A 17,629-nucleotide genomic window follows, 5' to 3' on the forward strand; every position below is an offset into this window, starting at 1 on the left:
GAGGACAAGTGAGTCTCTCTATTCTACTGTAGGACTTGTGCGTTTGTATGTGCCTCTAAGCACTTTACCAATAAGCGACTTCCTCAAAACAACGCTCCTTATCGACTGTATCCTATACTGGCAACAACACACCAAAGGACAACCGAGATGTCATGCAGGGTGGGACGAGTTGGACAGCAATAGATGATTCCTGGCCTACCGAATCAAATGCAAACTCTAATCAACATCCGAAACAACACAACCATCACGCGAACAACAATTCTTCAGACTCCTTGTACTCTGCACGGCCCCTGTCCTCCCCAAACTCATACCCCGACTCAGACTGCGCATCAAGCCCCCCAAGGACATTCCAAGTCCTTCTCCCCCGGCCAAAGAACCCCATACACCCTCCTCGCATCAACCCACTCATCATCCCATCGCCCATCGGAACTACAGAACACATCCGTCAGCACAACCCTCACTCACAGCAACAGTCACACTCCCTGTCCCACAAGCACGTTCCCACAGCCAATCAATACATACCTAATCTCAAACGCACCTCCACACCCAGCAAGCACCCAAACCCTCAACAACACAACACAAACCACAATATCATACGGCTTCCTCGCGGTCTTCGTACAGTTGAACCCATCATCGCACTTGGCGCTGATGATCAGGAATTCGCGGCCGAGTTTCTCAATGCCGTTTAGGGTAAAGCCTTCGCTTGAGCCTTTGTGCTCTGGACTCGCGTTCTCGTATGCGATTGCGATGTCGAGATCCCTCTCTGCGCTGCAGGCGTGGATGATGGCGCCGACCTCGAAGATTATGGTGGGGAGGATGGAGAGGAAGCGTTCGCGGGAGTGGATGCGGTAGTAGTGGGTGTAGCTGTTGGGTGTTAACAGGGGATGGGGTGGGAGTGGGGACTGGCCCCATCGTTAAGTAGCTAAGCTACGTGTGTGAAGTCGGATACTTGAGGTTGAGTTGAGTGCGTAGAAGTGGTGTATGAGTTTGATGGTAGAGATGTGCTTGCGCGACCTTTTTCGTCTGCGAAAGAAGAGAGGACATAGTCGAGGCTTTCACTCGCTGTTTATATATACATATGAACATCATGGGGCGTCTTCGAGCTAGAGGTAAGTAAGCAAGTAAGGGCTTAGGCTTGGCGTTAAGATAGTTGAGCGGTTTCGATTTTGAGCGGTCATTTGCATGCTTCCCTCACTAAAATTCCCGAACTTCAACTGCTTCTAACTCGTTGTCTTAGGCGCTAATATATAGCGTTTTTAGTGTTTTAGTGATGAAATACATAGTAAATACTAACGTAAAGCTGTAATAAACGAATTTACTCTAAAATCTATTAAGGTGTAAAGGTACGAACTGAGTGATCTAGGAAAATTATGCTTTAAGCACTAATCTAAGCACGAATTTCGAAGTAACTCTCTTTAGAGGACGTTTACTTACTACGTAGTTAATAAAATTATTTAGTATTAATCTGTATAGGTTTTCTTGTATTTCTCTTTTAATTAATATAATAAAATTATTACCTTAGCACCGCTATTGTTGCGCTGTCACCTCATAAAGTAGCCATAATTTAGGTGAGGGAAGCATGCAAATAACCGGCCAAAATCGAAACCGCTCAACTATCTTGACGCCAAGCCTAAGGCCAGTAGGTTCAAGCACTTGAGCAGGCAGCAACCAGCTTTGACAGTTTGATACCTTCTGAGCACGCACGTCAAAGCAGGAGTTCGACGCAAGGGGCATGTTGTGAGTTCATGGCGGCTAAGACATAGATTTGGCGCGAAAGGTACTACTGTATTCAGTTCCCAAAAGTATTTTCTTGAGGAATAAAGCAGAGCGTGCCGTGCATAGCTTTAGATGATGAGGGATGTTGTTCGAAGGAAGCCGCTTGTCTGTCCACGGGCCTCGCAATGTTCCAGGGGCTTCTCCTGCAGGGATACACAACTCGCGCGACCTCAGTGGTACCTGAACGCCCGGACATCGCCGTCCTGATCTCACAGCGTCTATTTGAGTGGAAACCAAAGTCCCAGTGACCACACTCGGCAATCACCGCAACTCTCAATACCCGCCATGTATTGTTAGGAAGCGGTCATGCCTGGTATTAGTAGATCTCGCATACTGTTCTCTAGAACAGATCGTGATTCTATGACAGTTGAAGAAAGGTCGTGCAACACTGCGAATAAGGAGCATGGTCTGTCGTGATATCAAAGCTAAGATTACGTGAAGGTTCAAAGTACAAAGTTTGATGCTTGTTGTGTCTGTGTTTCGAAATAAATTTGTCTGAATCCAAGATTGGTCGACCACGTCCAGGTCGCTCCCTTGGCAGGTTGAAAGGCAGTAGGCTTCGAACACAACTGATATCGGACCCCTATGCCCCCAGCTTGCTACGGATATCAAGCATGATGTATCAGATCTTCGAGTTCAGCAAGAAACAAACGGCCTACTGCAGGTTTCGTCGTACCACGAACAACAATTTCAAGCCATATGACACATTCCGAAGGATGGATACTAATTATTTCCTTGTTCGTTGAACTACATACTGAATATTTCGCAGAGCTTCCAATCTCAAACACCTGAGCGCCCAGAAATACTGCTGACCCCTAAAAGTACATTTGCAAGAGTAAATAGAAAATACCGCTGGGAGCTTACAACATTGGGCACCCGAGTGCATCTGACAGCTCCGCCACATCGTCATCCACACTCACTTCTGGTCGCGGCACTGGTCTGGGTTCGACCCACAACACTCCTTCAGAATTGTCCGAGTCCTGCTCAGGCATAGGATCGACCATAGTAATGCTCGGCGAGGTCGGGGTACCGGAAGCGGTGCTAGTAGTGTTGCTCTGGACATCAGCAAAGAGATCTGCGACCCCAGAAGTGTCGGACGATAGCTGAAGGACGGGTGCTTCGTCGAGTTTCACCGCACTTTCTCCCAGGATATCGCTCGCTTTCATGGTGACTTGTAAGTCGATGTTCTTCTCCTTCTTCACCCACTCAGCGACTCCATCGAAAGCAAGATCTGGACGACGCCTGTTCTTGATACTAAGGAGGTATTGTTGGATTTGAGCTGGGGAGAAAATGTTGTCAGGGACAATATCGGCGAAGACCTCGGCGAGTTGTGGGATGGCCGTGACGTCGAATGGTGTCGCTCTGCCAGGTCGGATGGGCGTATAGACTTGAGGAAGAGATCGCGAATTTGCTCGTGGCAGGCATTTCCCAATGTGATGGTCTGATCGACCCGTCCAGGTCGTGTAAGGGCATCGTCGAGGATTTCTGGATGGTTACTCGTCATTATGAGTAGATACCCTTCGGGTGTGAGTGTCCCATCCATAGCGTTGAGGAGGCCATATAAAGTGACACGTTTTCGAGACAAACGTTTCTTGGATGCTTTTGACTTAGCATCTTTCTTGCCGTCCTGGGTCTCGTCTTGAGAGGCTGTTGTCTGCTTGGACTCGTCATCATTCAGGAAACCCGGCGAAGAGGACGTCCTTCTGGCTTTTGCTTTGGACTTGACCTTCTTCTTGTGCCCAGATGTCGATTCTTCGGAGCAGTCATCGTCTGATGAATCGTCGTCAGAGCTGTTACGGCTACTGGCGTCCGAGAGCTCACCATGAACTGGACTGTCATGTGATACGGCCGCTTTGAGGGCTGAAGAGACGTTGCTCGGATTTGCTGGTCTCTTATTGCGGGACTTGACCATCGATCCTGCGCAATCGATGTCTTCGAGGACTACCATATCTCCTTGGCCAAGTTTTCTGAAAAGGGCCTCGAGAGTGTGATCATTGAGCCCTGGTTGTGTGAGCGATAGCTGGTATATCTTCAGGTTCCAGTGCGATGCTATTACGCGGATGAGCGTCGTCTTGCCTGTGCCAGGAGGACTGATCAAGAAGAAACCTCGACGATGTGATACGCCACGTTCTGCGAACCAGGTTGGCGCTGCTTCATCCAAGAAGTCGTCGAGATCCTCGAACAACGCTTGCCTGACGTCTGCTGCAAGGCACACACTTTCAAGCGGCCTGCGAGGTACTGCGCCTGCCTTAGTCCAGCGAAGCTCGCCCTCCTTGATTAGCGGCTCGTACACATCGACTGTCCGGGCTTGATTCTTCATTCCTGCTGCATCGTTGATTTGCTTTAGCATCTCCTCGATCTCTCTGGTCGACCATCGCAACCGCCAGATCTTCATTGAGTCATCGTCTTCCTTCGTGTAGAAGAACCAACGGCCTTCGTGACGAAACAGCTGCCAACTTGAGAAACCGCCGTCAAAGACGACTCCCTTCTTGCCAACTGGTTGTTCCGAGTCTTGGTCGTCGTCGACACCGCGTGGATCGATCCATCGGTTATTGTAGCCTGTGCGATAGTTGACATCGTTCTGGGCATCAGCTGCTGCGCGGGCTGTGAGATGACGTTGCAGGTTGATAACAGGTACCTGTGTGATGAACTCCTGCAGATGACCATGTAGGGTACCGTAGCTTTCGACCGTGACGGAAGCCAGCACATGGCTCATCATCCACTCCCAGATTTTGATGACGTAACCTGGAACGAATTTAGTAGGAAGACAATCGTGACGAGTGTAAGGCATACCTTTCTGATGCGTGGATGCTGCTCTGCCAGTTTTTCGAGCAGTGGTAGATAGGTGGTAGTCATGGCGCCCAGCACAGCGTTTGAGATATTGTCTATGATTCCAGGTGACCCGTCATCTGACGGACCGGAGAACACGCCTCTAACGCCATCCCGTCGGAAGCTATTGATGTAGGTCTGGATATTGTTTCTGTTAGGTGGGGGCCTCTGGCTGTTCATGCGCTCAGCGCTATGACTTCGGTGGCCGGTTGGAGGCATTGATTGCTTCATTGTTGCTTAAGTCGCGGAGAAGTGCTGGATGTGTATGATCCAAGTCTTGAGGATCGTTCTGTCAGCTCCATTAAGCGCAAGGTCCAGCCATATACATATATTTGAATGATGCGTCGAATTGTTTCCGACGCCATTGTCGAGAACATGCTTTGTATACATAACAAGTCTCCGGTAAAGGAACACCAGCTCAACAATGTAAATTGCGGGATCGTTGTGCAGTATAGACAAGCCCCTTTCACGGCGTTCTTTGTTGCAGAGGCCGCCATGAAGCTCGTGGGTAGGAGAACCAATGTACCAGGAGCATGTTCTACCCTGATAGTTGTGTATGAGATTATCAGGTTATTGTGTTCAAGCAGTTCGTTGTAATGTAGAGTGATTGCTTGCCGTTGGGTGGTGAGACTTCCCAACTGTAACATAGTGATAATCCATCAGACAGCACGCTTATAGTGTCTGACGTCAACAGATACTGTCACTAGCGTATAAACCTGGAAATCTGGTGTTCTATTCTCTTTCGCAGCGAACACTCTGTGCTGCTCTTACTCCTCCTCTTCCAACATCTTGCGCCAGCATATTGGTCCTGAAAGCCTTCCGCCAAGTGACCGACTGACGCACATCAGCCGCGCCCTCATCAACAGCTCTCGTCTCACATGAATCAGCACCCATCAATTCGTCCCATACTCTGGATTAGCCTCCAGAGATGCACCTTGACTTTGAAGCAAGCGCAATGCGAGAGCTCGTCAAAGGTTTCCCCGCCAGAAGATAGTCCTCACCGTCACAAGGTCGACCTCTTCCGGAGAGCACAGCTGCCCAAGAGGGGTACACATAAGCTCGCACTCGACGATGGGACACGGCCAGACCTTGGGATTGGAGCTCGACAACATATGGCTGTGCCTTGCGGCTTGACAGACTGCAGGCATCTGTTGGACGTGCCCAAGAAGGGTGCACCCCCAAGCGCTAGCAAGCGCTATTTGCTTCTTGTGTGGATGAGCAGCGTGTCGAAGCTTCGCAGCTTGAAAAGGCAGCTAGAGCGCCATGTGGCTCGTCCGTATGAGAATGGTCCAATGGGGTCACCTGCGGTGCTGAACAGAGGCATGGTTTCCCATTGAAGCTTGAGGACGTCTTTGGCCATGTGAGACAGTTGAGTCTGATGTGCAGGCTGTTGGGTATGTGATGAGGGTAAGGTGTATATACTGACTTGAGCGGCAGGGTGCTTTGCGTGAGAGGCACCTCCTCGCGGTGCAGAGCGTTAGTAGCCATGACGGTGAAGCCAAGTCCTCTCAGAACAGGGTGAGCAACTGGGCGGATTTTTATTTCCTTGAATCATGAATTGTCGAACCGGTCTTGCTCTTTCTCCCACTTCTCTCTTACCCTTCTCCTCATGCCGCCATGCTTCCCTCTGCCCCAAATCTCGGTCTTTTCCACCTCGGCATCTGTACCAGTGTGTGACACCTCCCTCCCCTCCTGAGCGTTGTCGTCACCAATTTCGCCTGTAAACTCGCCAATGAGCTCTTTCCTTTCCTTCTTCTTTCTCTCCTTCATCTTGGATTCTTCGACCTTCCTCAGATAGGCAGCATAGACAGTGACCTCGGCGACGCCAACCACAATACCAGTTCCCAGGCTTACAAGAACCCTCACACCATCGTTGGGCCACCACCTCGTCAGATGAAAGGCGACAGCAGCACACATGACCACACTGAGCAAGATGTTCAGGACCAGACTAGGACTGATATCGTCTTTCTCTTCGAGCTCATCTGAACTTGTCTTGCCAGATAGTGCCTGTTGAGACTCGGCCTCTTGCTTTGCAACCATAGCTCTGTATTCTTTCCGTTCTTGGTCGGCACGGAGACGGGCCATGAGTGCTTTGTAGTCTTCTGATGGTTCAGGTCTCGGTGGAGGAGGAGCGGTGTATGGCTTTGTGCCTCGAAGGAGGGTATTGAGGGTGAACGAGGGCTCGGAGGAGCGTAGACATCGCGAGAGAGTGATGAGAGTGCTGTGGGATATGGGACTGCCTGAATCTGTGGGTAGGTGCTGTGAGTGGATGGGGGAGTCAGAGGGGAGGCAGGAGATAGCCTGGAGGATGGTCGGCGTTGTCGTTAGGAGAACCATCTTCACGCTTGCAGGCCTATACAGCAATGATGACTATGTAAGCTTAGGCATCTGGGCCAGTTCAGCAGTTCAGCAGTTCAACCCTGTCAGCGTCTTTACTCGTCAGAAGCATTTGCTGGCTGGGACGCGCCTGCCAGACAGAATCACACGCGACTAGACTATCCCCAGCGACGTCATAATTTCTCTAATTTGTAGAACGGAAGTTGCCGTAAACCTCTATCAAATTGAGTAGATATCCTCGAAACCCGTTCAAGCCCACGCCCTCAAGAAATACTGAAGCGCGTATTGTCAGACGCCTGACCCGTGTCCAACATGCTTTGTGACTGCACAGGAGGTTTTCAGCAAGCAAATCGACCTTGCAGGACTCAGAGACGACGCGACAAAGTGCGACCTTGACCAACTGGTTCTCCAGCACTTCGTCGACCACCTGCTCATGAAATTTTGAGCCCACTCGAGCATGGCTAAGCTCGCAAAGAGCAAGTCAAATCAGTTGAAAAGCGCATCCTCCCGGCTAATCGAACCATGGAATATTCCGACGAGCACTCTCAGTACGCCTTCCTCTCAGAAGCTCATGCCTCCACCGGCCCGACCTGCCCAGTCTTCAGACTCAGTCGCGACCCCGGTCCAACAAAAAGCACCGAATGGAGATGCCAAAGGTGAAGATACTTCTTCAGCCAAGAAGAAACGTCGCAGAAGGGGAGGGAAAGTTGGCAGAGATTCCTTTAGCGACAATACTACTACAACCAGCGACCAACCCACAAATGGCGACCCAGGTCGACCAGCGCAAGCCACGTCCAAACCAGCGTCTACAATGTCTTCTCAAGCGGCACGACCGAGCATATCCGACCTGAGGCCCACCATATCGCAAGAAGAGCAGACAGTCTACGAAAAGGAACCTGAGATGTTTGGTGACTATGCCTACAGCGTTGCTGGTGATTCCCATGACGAGTTAGAAACGCCTGCGACAACTAAGACTACGAAGCGTGATAAGCGGAAAAAGGCTGCGGCAAACACTGTGGCGGCCAACGACCTCCCAGAAGAGGCTATCGAGGAAGATAATACGCATGAGGTCCATCTTCAAACAGCACATGGAGGGCATGAAGGCGTCGAGAAACCACAGATAACCTCGGACCTTGACCAGGCCATTCAGCTTGCCGTTCCAGCACCAACAAAGCTTCTTGACGGCCGTTTCGAATGTCCATTCACCTGTGGGAAGAGTTTTAGCAGCGGAAAAGTTGCGAGACGTCACGCTCGTGAACAGCATCTCGAGTCCAATAAGTTCCAGTGCGAGTCCTGCGGCAAAGGGTACGCTCGAAAGGACAAGTACGATCTACACATCAAGTCTCATGCTGCTGAAAATGCTACCTCGACTAAACAAAGTGCCGAACCTGCCCAGACCGAGAAACCTGCTGTGAATGGCGAAATGCCTAGGGGCGCTTCTGCAAAGGGATCGGCGATAGCCTCAGGAAGCGGTGGAGCAGACAACGATGATGTCTTTCTGCACGAAGAAGCAGAACCAGAGATCCTGCCTACTCATTCCGCCGCAATACACGACCCGGTCACTTCTGCCGAGTCCGAAATTGAATCAGAAGACGAGAATCTGAACGACGGCGTGAGTACCAATACAACGACCTCAGCTGTAGATACTAAGGATGATGTGCCGATGGAGGATGCCACTGGAGACGAGACGGCTTCAACATCAGACGCCGAGGCAGAAGTGTCTACAACCAAATCGAGTGCCTCTCCTGTTCCAAAAATCTCTGCTCATAAGAATGCCCTGAAGAGAAAGCGTTCCTCCCCTTCTCCAAGGCCCATCAGCTCAGTTCGCAAACGAGCTCGACGAGAAGCTACCCCGGACTCGCCAGAAGTGGAAGAGAGTGAACAGGAACAGTCTGCACCATCAGACGCAGAAAGTTCAAAAGCTTCCGAGGCAAATGCAGCTAGCCGCAACGGCACAGTCGACTCAGATGTAGAAATGCAAGACAGTGACCAAGAAATACAAGGAGGTGAATCCGCACCTGAGCCTGTGAAGCTTTCGGTGCGACCGAAAGTCAAGGACAAGTTGCCCAAGGCTGCTTCGCGTGTGAAGGAAACAACCAAGAAACCTGAAATTGCTTCTGCGAAACACACAAAACCGTCAGGAAGCTCGGCTCCAGGAAAGGCCAAGGCTGCGTCTCCACAACCTTCTGCAAGACGACAGTCCTCTATGGACGACTTTGTTTCAAGGTCAAGATCGGCATCAGATGCGAATGTCAAAGCTTCATCTAGCGGCATGAAGGAGATTTCCGTCAATATACCGCCGAGGCAGAAAGCAAAGCCGCAAGAAAAGCAGAAAGACCAAGTCTTGTCTTCGAAGCAGAGACCAGCAAAGCCGAAGTCGAGCAAAGGCAAGGAAAGAGCGCGTGAAGAAGATGACGGCCAAGAAATCATCGAAGACTCCGAGGCGCAGCAGAGACCAACTCGGAGAGCAAAGAAGACCAAGGAGAAATTGCGAGAAGATGAGGAGGATGAAGAGGTCAAAGAGGAGTCGGAGACTCATTCATCAGACCGCCCGAAAGCAACGACAATTGCTCGTAGAACTTCCAGCCTCAGCTCGAAACCAAGACCGAAGGTGAAACGAAAGTCCAAGGTAGCGGCCCGGCTTCAAGAGGATAAGTCGGAGGAAGAACAATCCGAGACGCAGGAAGAGTCAGGTTCTGATGTCGACGTACCCAAGAGAAAAGCCCGCAAACCACCGAAGTTAAGTACTCGAGCCTCAACGTCAACCTCGGGGCAAACAGGTCGCTTTTCCGATGAAGAGGTTCAAATCTTACTCTCCTGGCGCGATTCTTTCTGCGCCGAGCACGACCTTACTGCCACTGAGTTCAACGATGTCATGACGGCATCTATGCGCCGAGACAAAGACCATCCATGGCCATATAAGTTTATCACTAGAGCTGAATTTCTTAACGAATACCGCGAGCAATTGCCCAACCGGGAACGAAGATCAATGAACAGGTTTCGGGAACGACATTTCCAGAATGTGGAGACTTCACCTTGGACTAAGGATGAGGATAACGAGTTACGAGGTCTGGTGAATCAACTCGGCTCAAAATGGGTTGAGATCGGTCAGCTCATGGGCAGAACGGGAGATGCTGTTCACCAGCGATGGAAGCATAAACTCAACTATGGCCATGAGGTAAAAGATGGTGAGTGGACAGACGACGAGATCAGCCGCTTGGAGGACGTAGTCGAAGCCTACGCCAAGTCGAAGGGCACAACTGCACGAGATGACGACCTCAATATACCCTGGCATGCCATTAGCTTGAAGGTTGGGAACGGCAGAAGCGCCCAGCAATGCAGCAACCGCTGGCGAGTTAACACGACGAGGCGAGTCAAGGGCAGATTCACCAAGGTGCCGCTTGACGATCGGATACCCGGGCGTGCGACAAAGTTGCCTAAGGTGGAGTCGAAAGCGCCGAAAGCAAAGAGGAAATCCAAAATACCGAGGACGCCGAGTAAATTGTCACAGAGACTTGCTGGGGACGATGGGACGCCGAAGGCTAAATCATCAAGTCAAAAACAAGGCTCGGCGAAGAAGGTATTCAAGTCTGCGGAGCGTGTTGAAGACTCGGATGAGGAGGCTGATGACGAAAAAGAAGAACCAGAGCAAACAGACATCGAAAGTGATGACCAGAATCAGACTTCTGACGCTGAAGAAGAGGATGTATCGAAAAGCAAGAGTCAGGAAGCGACGTCTGACGACCAGCAAGCTGAATCCGACAACGATGCCTCCGAGCAGCAAAGTGCCACTGCTAGCGATGCCGAGTCGAACGATTCTGAGGCAAATGTCGAAGGGCGCGTCGACGGAGATGCCGAGATGAAAGACGCCGAGGACATAAAGCAAGAGCAAGAACAGGACGAGGAGGAGGACTCAGATGCCGGCGAGACGGTCAATCAAGCCTCAGGCACTGGGTCAGAATCAGAACCAGACAACACCTCCGACACAATCGAAGTCCGCTCACCCACACCTCCACCTCCATCATCGCGCACACGGACACGAGCCTCACAATCGCAGGGACAGTCACCGCCACACTCCCAGCAAAACTGCAGTACCAAGAAAAAAGCGAAACAACCCTCACCCTTGAAGTCCTCACAGCCTCAATTACCCTCCCAAACCCAAAAATCCACCCGCACCCCAGCCATTTCAAAAAACCCACTCCGCGCCGCCAAAACACCCGCCAACGCCCTAAGTTTATCGCAGCTGCACGCCGGCACACAAGCTAACTCATCCGCCAAACGAACAATAACAAATACAGTTCAGAGTCGCGTGCCGGACTCTGTGATCGAGGAGAGACCAAGTCCAGAGTTGAGCGTACGGAGACGGCCTGTGAGTTCGCCGTTGGGGATGTTAACTGATGGGCAGATGGATGTGGACGAGGAGGAAGACACGATAAACGTGAAAAGTCCACTAGATGATTCATTTCTGAGCGCGAGGAGTAAGACGGGATTGCGGTCTGGTTCGGGCACTACTGATAGTGGTAGCGATGGCTCGAGCTCAGGGTCTGGCTCGGAGAGTGAGGAGTCACCTTCGAGATCGAGGTCCAAATCAGAATCTGGCTCAGAATCAGAAGAAACGGCGTCCGAGGATGAACAGGATACTAAGGACGAGAGATCAGCGCCGAACGCATCACAGGGCTCATTCTGGGCAAGTGTGAACGGGATTGCGAAGAGGTTTGTGCCTGGCTTGTCGCAGAACCAGGTTCAGGGTACAGCGTCTCAAACACAACCCTCCAACAAGCGAAGGAGTCTAGCCGATGCGTTGACGCAGGGTGCCGCTGATGATAGCGACAGCGATGATGAATGAGATATGAGTATGAGGGGATAGGAACGTGCCATATCTATACAATAGCGCGGTACTGACTGTAGGAGCGTCAGTCAGTCTGGTCGTTCAGTCTGTAGTGCCAGGTAGCAAGCAGTACGATCTGATCCTCGACCAGAGAGTCATCATTACAGAGTATAGCTTATTCATACCTCTCGCTACAGTCCCAATACAGTAAGTGTTCAACCGTCGTCGTTGTCTAACCCTTCCAGAAGGCTTTGAATCGCCCGACCCGCGACCACCATCCATCCATCCACGTATCAGAAGCTAGATAGCTAGCTGCTCACTGCCCTGCCCATTCCTCCGCACAAAACAGATATTCTATATAGTACGCACGCCTGTCTGCCTGACTGACCACGGAAGAATGGGTACTCTACTATAGACGCATCCTCATTGATGCAGGCGCACTGACCGCCTGCGAGTACAGGCACGCCCACCGCTATGACCTGACACTCACCGTGGAAGACAGCAGCGAGACCGAGTACGTGAATATCATACGTGGGAGGCACTACCGGGTCGTCAATCAAAGCAAGGCAGGACCGGTCGGTTAGTACGACCCTGTTATGCAGATCCGACTGAGAACCTGCACAGAGGTTAGGAAGGTACAATGGACTCTGGCACGCGTCTAACAGGATGGGCAGTATGAGGTCCAACAAGCAAGTACGAGTGAACACGCGATAACCGGTACAGCCGGGAAAGGGACTATTCTCACGCGAACACGGCAGACCCTACTACTCCCTCAGCTTCCGAGCTATCAAATATTCTGATCATTGCACACGAGACCATCGGTCTTGAATTCCGTACAGCAGATCAATATCCATACAGTACATTCTATATTTTCTCTAACCTTTCTCTGCAATGGGTATGCCATCATAGCTCATCCTTAACACTCTTCTTCTTAAACAAATCATCATTCTGCCTCTCACTCCCCGCCTTAAGATCAACAGCCTCCTCATCATTCATGGCATTCCTCAACACCGCAGCAATCTCATTATCATACTCCGTCCACTCCGGCACCTGCCTCCTCGCCCTCTCAAGCTTCGGCTCCTTCGTCTGCGGATTATTACACAGGTCGATTGTCCGCGCCGACTTGAGCGCCTCATCACTGCACCACGTCTCGCACCACAGCCAGTTCTGATCTAGACTGTGAATCGGCAGGTTATGTTGCATGTGGTTTGGCAAATCCTGGTCCAGATTACTGAGGGAGTTCGGATCAGCCGAGAGCGCGTGGTATTGGCCTCTAAGTCTGTCTCCAGCCGCAAGTTCACGGAAACGTTTCAAATCCACGACATAGAGCGCGGAGATGTGATATGGTTTCCCCTCCAGGAAATTCGCCCAGTACCCTTGTTTCCAGAAGCGGAACCCTTCCATTTCGGTGCGGCTGTCGCACATGGGTGTGAAGCCGTAGGGGGCACCGTGGAGATCGACCTTATTTAGCTCCATCATGTCTGTGCGGACGATTTGGTCTGCGTCTACGAAGATTACTTTGTCGAGGTCGACGGGGAAGAGGACGTCTAGGAAGAGGATCTTGTAGCCCCAGATTTCGCGCTGTTTTTCTTTTTGGCCGCGGAGCCAGTGGGGCCATTTGTAGGTTACCATTTCGTATTGGAAATTGTAGTGCTCTGCGAGGTAGGGGAGGGATCGCTTGAAGGAGGGAGAGAGGAATTGTTCGATGAACCAGAATTTAACGGTGTGGGTGGTGTGTTTTATGACGGAGAGCATCATGATGTTAAGCATTCGTTCGTAGAGATGGCCGCTGGCGACGGAGAAGATGTTGATTTCTGCTTGGGTCGATGTGGAGGATTTCTTGCCTCCTATGCCGAAGGATGATAACAAGGATTGGCCCTTCTTAAGGTAGCTTGCTGCTGTGTCGGCTAGGCCTGTACTTTCTAGGACGTCCTCGTCTCCCATGCCAGCTTTGCGGGAGAGGCGAGGAAATAGTGTCGCACCTTGGAACGACATTAGTGTCACGAGATTTCCTTCGTCACCTGGCTGTGCTGCATAACCTTTTGAGCCAACGCTATCGATGTTGAAGATCTTCGATGATCGGCCTGGTTTGAGAGTAATCTGCCAATGACCTGGATTTGCTTTAAACTGGAAATAGCCCAGGTTAGCCATGATAATTGTGTCTGTGAAGTGCGGATTCTGCTCAGTGCCTAAAAGCAACTGAACGCCTCTTGGTGGTGGACCTTTCGTTACATCGCGGGAGTGACCCTCAATGAGAATGTGCTCAAGCTCGTAGAGTGCATCAATGTTCTGTCCAGCGGGTACGGAACTCAACTTGATGTTGTCAAGGTCGTAAATGGATTCTTCTGGAGAGACGAGCCAAGCAGGAGGCACTACCAAACCAAGGTTGAAGAGAACTTTCTCAGGAACACCGGAAAACGTAGCTTGAGGTGTTGAGAGTGATCCGTTCGCATGGAAAGAGGGTGCAGAATTGATCACGTTGCGGTAAAAGCGTTTCACCGGTAGTTCTTGCAGCATTTCTCTTGGGTTGAGGAAGATCTTGACTTCTACTCCGTCCATTTCTGATAGAGTCTTCAGAATGGGCGCCCAACCTTGTGCAACTTCTGAAGCTGGATCAATGGCGGCAACGATTTGGATGGTAGCCTCAGCGTCTGACTTGCGGTGGATCATGGTCGATTCATTCTTCCACAACTTGAACCTATCAATGCGAATCAATGGCGGACTATCATAGATACCTTCTGGTATGTCTGACTTCGAGGATCGAGCAACAATGGCTGTGACCTTTGCTAGATCAAGAGGATGGGTAAACTTGTCCTCCAATGCCAGTGCCGTGATCGCTGTGGTGACTGGAGCAATTCTCTCACCCGTCTCGTAGGACAACAGACTTTCAAAGTCTTCGGCAACAAATGGTGAACTAATTGGTCCGACTATGCGTCCATTGAGCCACAAAGCGTTGTCGCCAGGGCTGAGCCCAAGTCGCCTGATAAGGTCATCGTGCGATAGCCAGAAGTCTTGAGCTTCTTCTTGATCTTCGCTGCTCGGTGGTATAGCATCTGCTTGAGTTTCAAGGATTGATCGCACAGTTTCTCTGCTGATACCTTGTGCTGCACTCTTAGTCTTGTGGTACAGCTCGGTGGCGATACCGGACAATGGCTCACCCGGCTTCTGACTGTGGATCAAAACTATCTCCACTTCTGGCTGCTTTTCGTGGAAAGCCAGAGCCTCCTCGAGCAAAGTTCGTCCTTCTAGGTCGTCCAAGTCAACAATGAGCAACATATGCGCTCTGCTGCTTAATAAGGAAGACTCCTCACCCACAATGCGCGGCAGACGCTCGAAGCTAGATGCGAAGTCCGCTGCAAGTTCTGCCACGTTCGCAACAGTGATGTCCTTTGAGCTTTCTGGTATGATCAAAGCATTTCGCCTAGAAGTCGCTTTCTGAAGAAAGAAGTCTGGGACCCAAGCGTCCTCAGTGATGTCTCCTTCGTACACAGCCACTTGCAGCCCTCGATGATCCATGTATATCCTCTGGCTCAAGACTTCGAACCAGTTCTCGCTACGTGGAATGGCAACACCATTGACCAGGACTGGAGGCATTTTCCCACCCAGCGACAGTCTCGATCGATAGGCTTCGGCAGTCGCAAGTCTCCGTTGTATGTCCTCGTCCTTCAGTACATCAGCGTAGGAAAGTGGTTCTTTGCCATCTCTGGTGGGCATATCTTCGGCGATCGTTTCAAATATGCTCTGGATGGCGGCAAGACCTTTCTTCGACACAACGATCTGCTGATAAAATCTCATCAAGCCGCTCAAGCCGAAGGTGTCCAAAATGTGGTAAGATAATCTTGCAGTATCCTGGGACCCATCTTCTGCATTCGCAGGCACAAGCCCGATGCGGATAGGAAACGACCTCTTGATAAGTGTTTGCAAGGTGTTGACCATCAAATCCAGATCCCTGATATTGCTAAAGTCGATTGGCACAATGACATTGTGGATGTCGCGACGAACCTGAGGCAGCTGGCCTGGATATGTTCGCTGAAGAAGCATATTTAGACTGGATGGCCACTTGGAGTATCTCACATCCTTCTCGATATCGTTGAGCCAGATTATGATCTCTTCACTATCGCTGTCGGACCGCCAGTCGTAGCGTTGTGACTGGTCATCTGATTGAGCCTGTGCTAGGACCTCGTGTGAAAGCAGATCGATTGCTTCGCTGGAAGAGAGACCAATGTCCCTCAACCGGCTGATGAGCTTCCTCTCCTTTCTGAGGGTGTCAAGCAGAGAATAAGCGTTCACTTCTCGATTCTGGATCTGTAAGCCATTCATCCACATGACATTGTAGCCTCCTGGCAGCAGTAGTTCTCGGTTTTGTCTATGCTCGGTAACGAATTCAGTGGAAGCATTTTTACTAGCAATCAGGGAGGAGTATTCTGGGAAGTTGGAAGAAACCTCAAGCAGGGTAGCCATGGGGTCTTCGCTATCCATGATGTATGCACCAGCATTGATACCCAGCCTAGAGACCTCTGCACTTGTCAGAGGCTTGAGGTCAGCTGTAGCCGTCTCTTTGAGAGCATCTTCCGTCGTGTCTGATTCAGCAGCAGCATCACGATCGTCAATAACGATGTAATCAGTCCGCTTGAGAACCAGCTCGACTCCATATCCGCTCACGTAGAGTGGCCCTTCTGCGTCCTGCAAAGACGGTCTATAGCGGACTCGGTAGGCGGTCTTTCCCTCCTTCGCAGTTTTGCTCACAGTCTCGTGAAACTGGCCAAATAGAGGATGGGTAATGTCTGCGTATAGAGTAGACACTACTTGAGCATCTGGCGAGCCCAGCGTATGGTCGAACGGCAGTCCGACCTCGAGGTTATCATTCTCCACGGGCTGCTGTGCTCTTTCTAGTTCTGGTGAACAATACTGCTGTCCATCAAGATGTACCCAGACTGGACAAGCAGCGTCCTGGGCTGCCATCATGGAGGGTCCGACCGTCGAATTATAGTACTGGTAATGTGCCTCGATCCTGGGGGCCGCGGCATGAAGTGAGAGGGCGAACTTGAAGGAGGACAGAGAACCTGGCCCTTTGAAGTGTCCATCTTGCTGTGATATCTCGATGAATTTGTTGTACAGTTCTTGGTCGGTCTGAAGATCTGTGAAAGCACCTTCTGCTATGCGGTCGAGGAGTGGGAAGTATGCAGTCGAGTTCTCGAGGGCGGCTGTTTCTAGAAGTTCAATCAGGTGAGGAGCAGGAGGGAACGACGCTTTGAGAGCAACATTGATGGACGAGTCTGCATCAGCGCGAGCCAAGGGCAGGAGCAATACAAGAGCTGGTACTGCTGCTCCAAGCGCTGGCAGGCTGAAAGTACTGCCCAATCTCATTTTTGTGGTTGAGAGGATATGTCTGTCATAACTTTCCTCGAGTACACACAAACATCAGTGGTGGGCTGCCGGCTCATATGCAGTGGCTTCACAAGATACAATCGAAGCAAGCTAAGCCTGGCTTCAACAATGCACCAAACGCTTGACCTCACCGGAGTTGCCGGTTCGCAGACCTCGAGTAGTTACTCCCTCAAGCACACTGCAGCTCCTTGTGTTGAAGCCAGATCTCGCCAGATCTCAAAATGTTCCGAGTCCTCTCCAAGATGTCGCAGGACGCGAAACTTCTCCGAGCCCGCGGCACGCGTCAGGAAATATTTATGATGATGCAACCACTGATAATAAGTACAGTACTTTTGCTGAGAGTGTAGGGTATTATCACGACTCCCACTTCCTCGCTCCTTCCCTTCTTAGGCGATTGTCACCAACGATACTGCCCCGTTGACTTTGGAATGAGAGATCTGATCCTGCGGCAAACCCATGCTGCACACCGAC

General features: G+C 51.0%; 4 protein-coding genes across 4 annotated transcripts; 1 reads left to right on the plus strand and 3 right to left on the minus strand.

The window, feature by feature from the left end:
* Positions 1-244: 244 nt before the first annotated feature.
* PMZ80_004940 (uncharacterized protein) lies at positions 245-4,836 on the minus strand (the record flags this gene model as incomplete). Its single annotated transcript, XM_064873363.1, has 5 exons — positions 245-429; positions 539-864; positions 2,641-3,138; positions 3,165-4,498; positions 4,570-4,836. 5 exons carry the CDS (start codon positions 4,834-4,836, stop codon positions 245-247), a joined length of 2,610 nt encoding a protein of 869 aa, XP_064730467.1.
* Positions 4,837-6,156: 1,320 nt separating this feature from the next.
* PMZ80_004941 (uncharacterized protein) lies at positions 6,157-6,942 on the minus strand (the record flags this gene model as incomplete). Its single annotated transcript, XM_064873364.1, has 1 exon — positions 6,157-6,942. One exon carries the CDS (start codon positions 6,940-6,942, stop codon positions 6,157-6,159), a length of 786 nt encoding a protein of 261 aa, XP_064730468.1.
* A 457-nt stretch (positions 6,943-7,399) lies between these two features.
* PMZ80_004942 (uncharacterized protein) lies at positions 7,400-11,788 on the plus strand (the record flags this gene model as incomplete). The annotated part of the gene is made up of 1 exon (XM_064873365.1): positions 7,400-11,788. One exon carries the CDS (start codon positions 7,400-7,402, stop codon positions 11,786-11,788), a length of 4,389 nt encoding a protein of 1,462 aa, XP_064730469.1.
* Positions 11,789-12,673: 885 nt separating this feature from the next.
* KRE5 (killer toxin resistant protein) lies at positions 12,674-17,137 on the minus strand (the record flags this gene model as incomplete). The annotated part of the gene is made up of 1 exon (XM_064873366.1): positions 12,674-17,137. One exon carries the CDS (start codon positions 17,135-17,137, stop codon positions 12,674-12,676), a length of 4,464 nt encoding a protein of 1,487 aa, XP_064730470.1.
* Positions 17,138-17,629: the final 492 nt, after the last annotated feature.

This window comes from Knufia obscura (assembly GCF_036327395.1).
Source record: "Knufia obscura strain CCFEE 5817 isolate CBS 148926 chromosome Unknown scaffold_5, whole genome shotgun sequence".
Classification (NCBI taxonomy): domain Eukaryota; kingdom Fungi; phylum Ascomycota; class Eurotiomycetes; order Chaetothyriales; family Trichomeriaceae; genus Knufia; species Knufia obscura.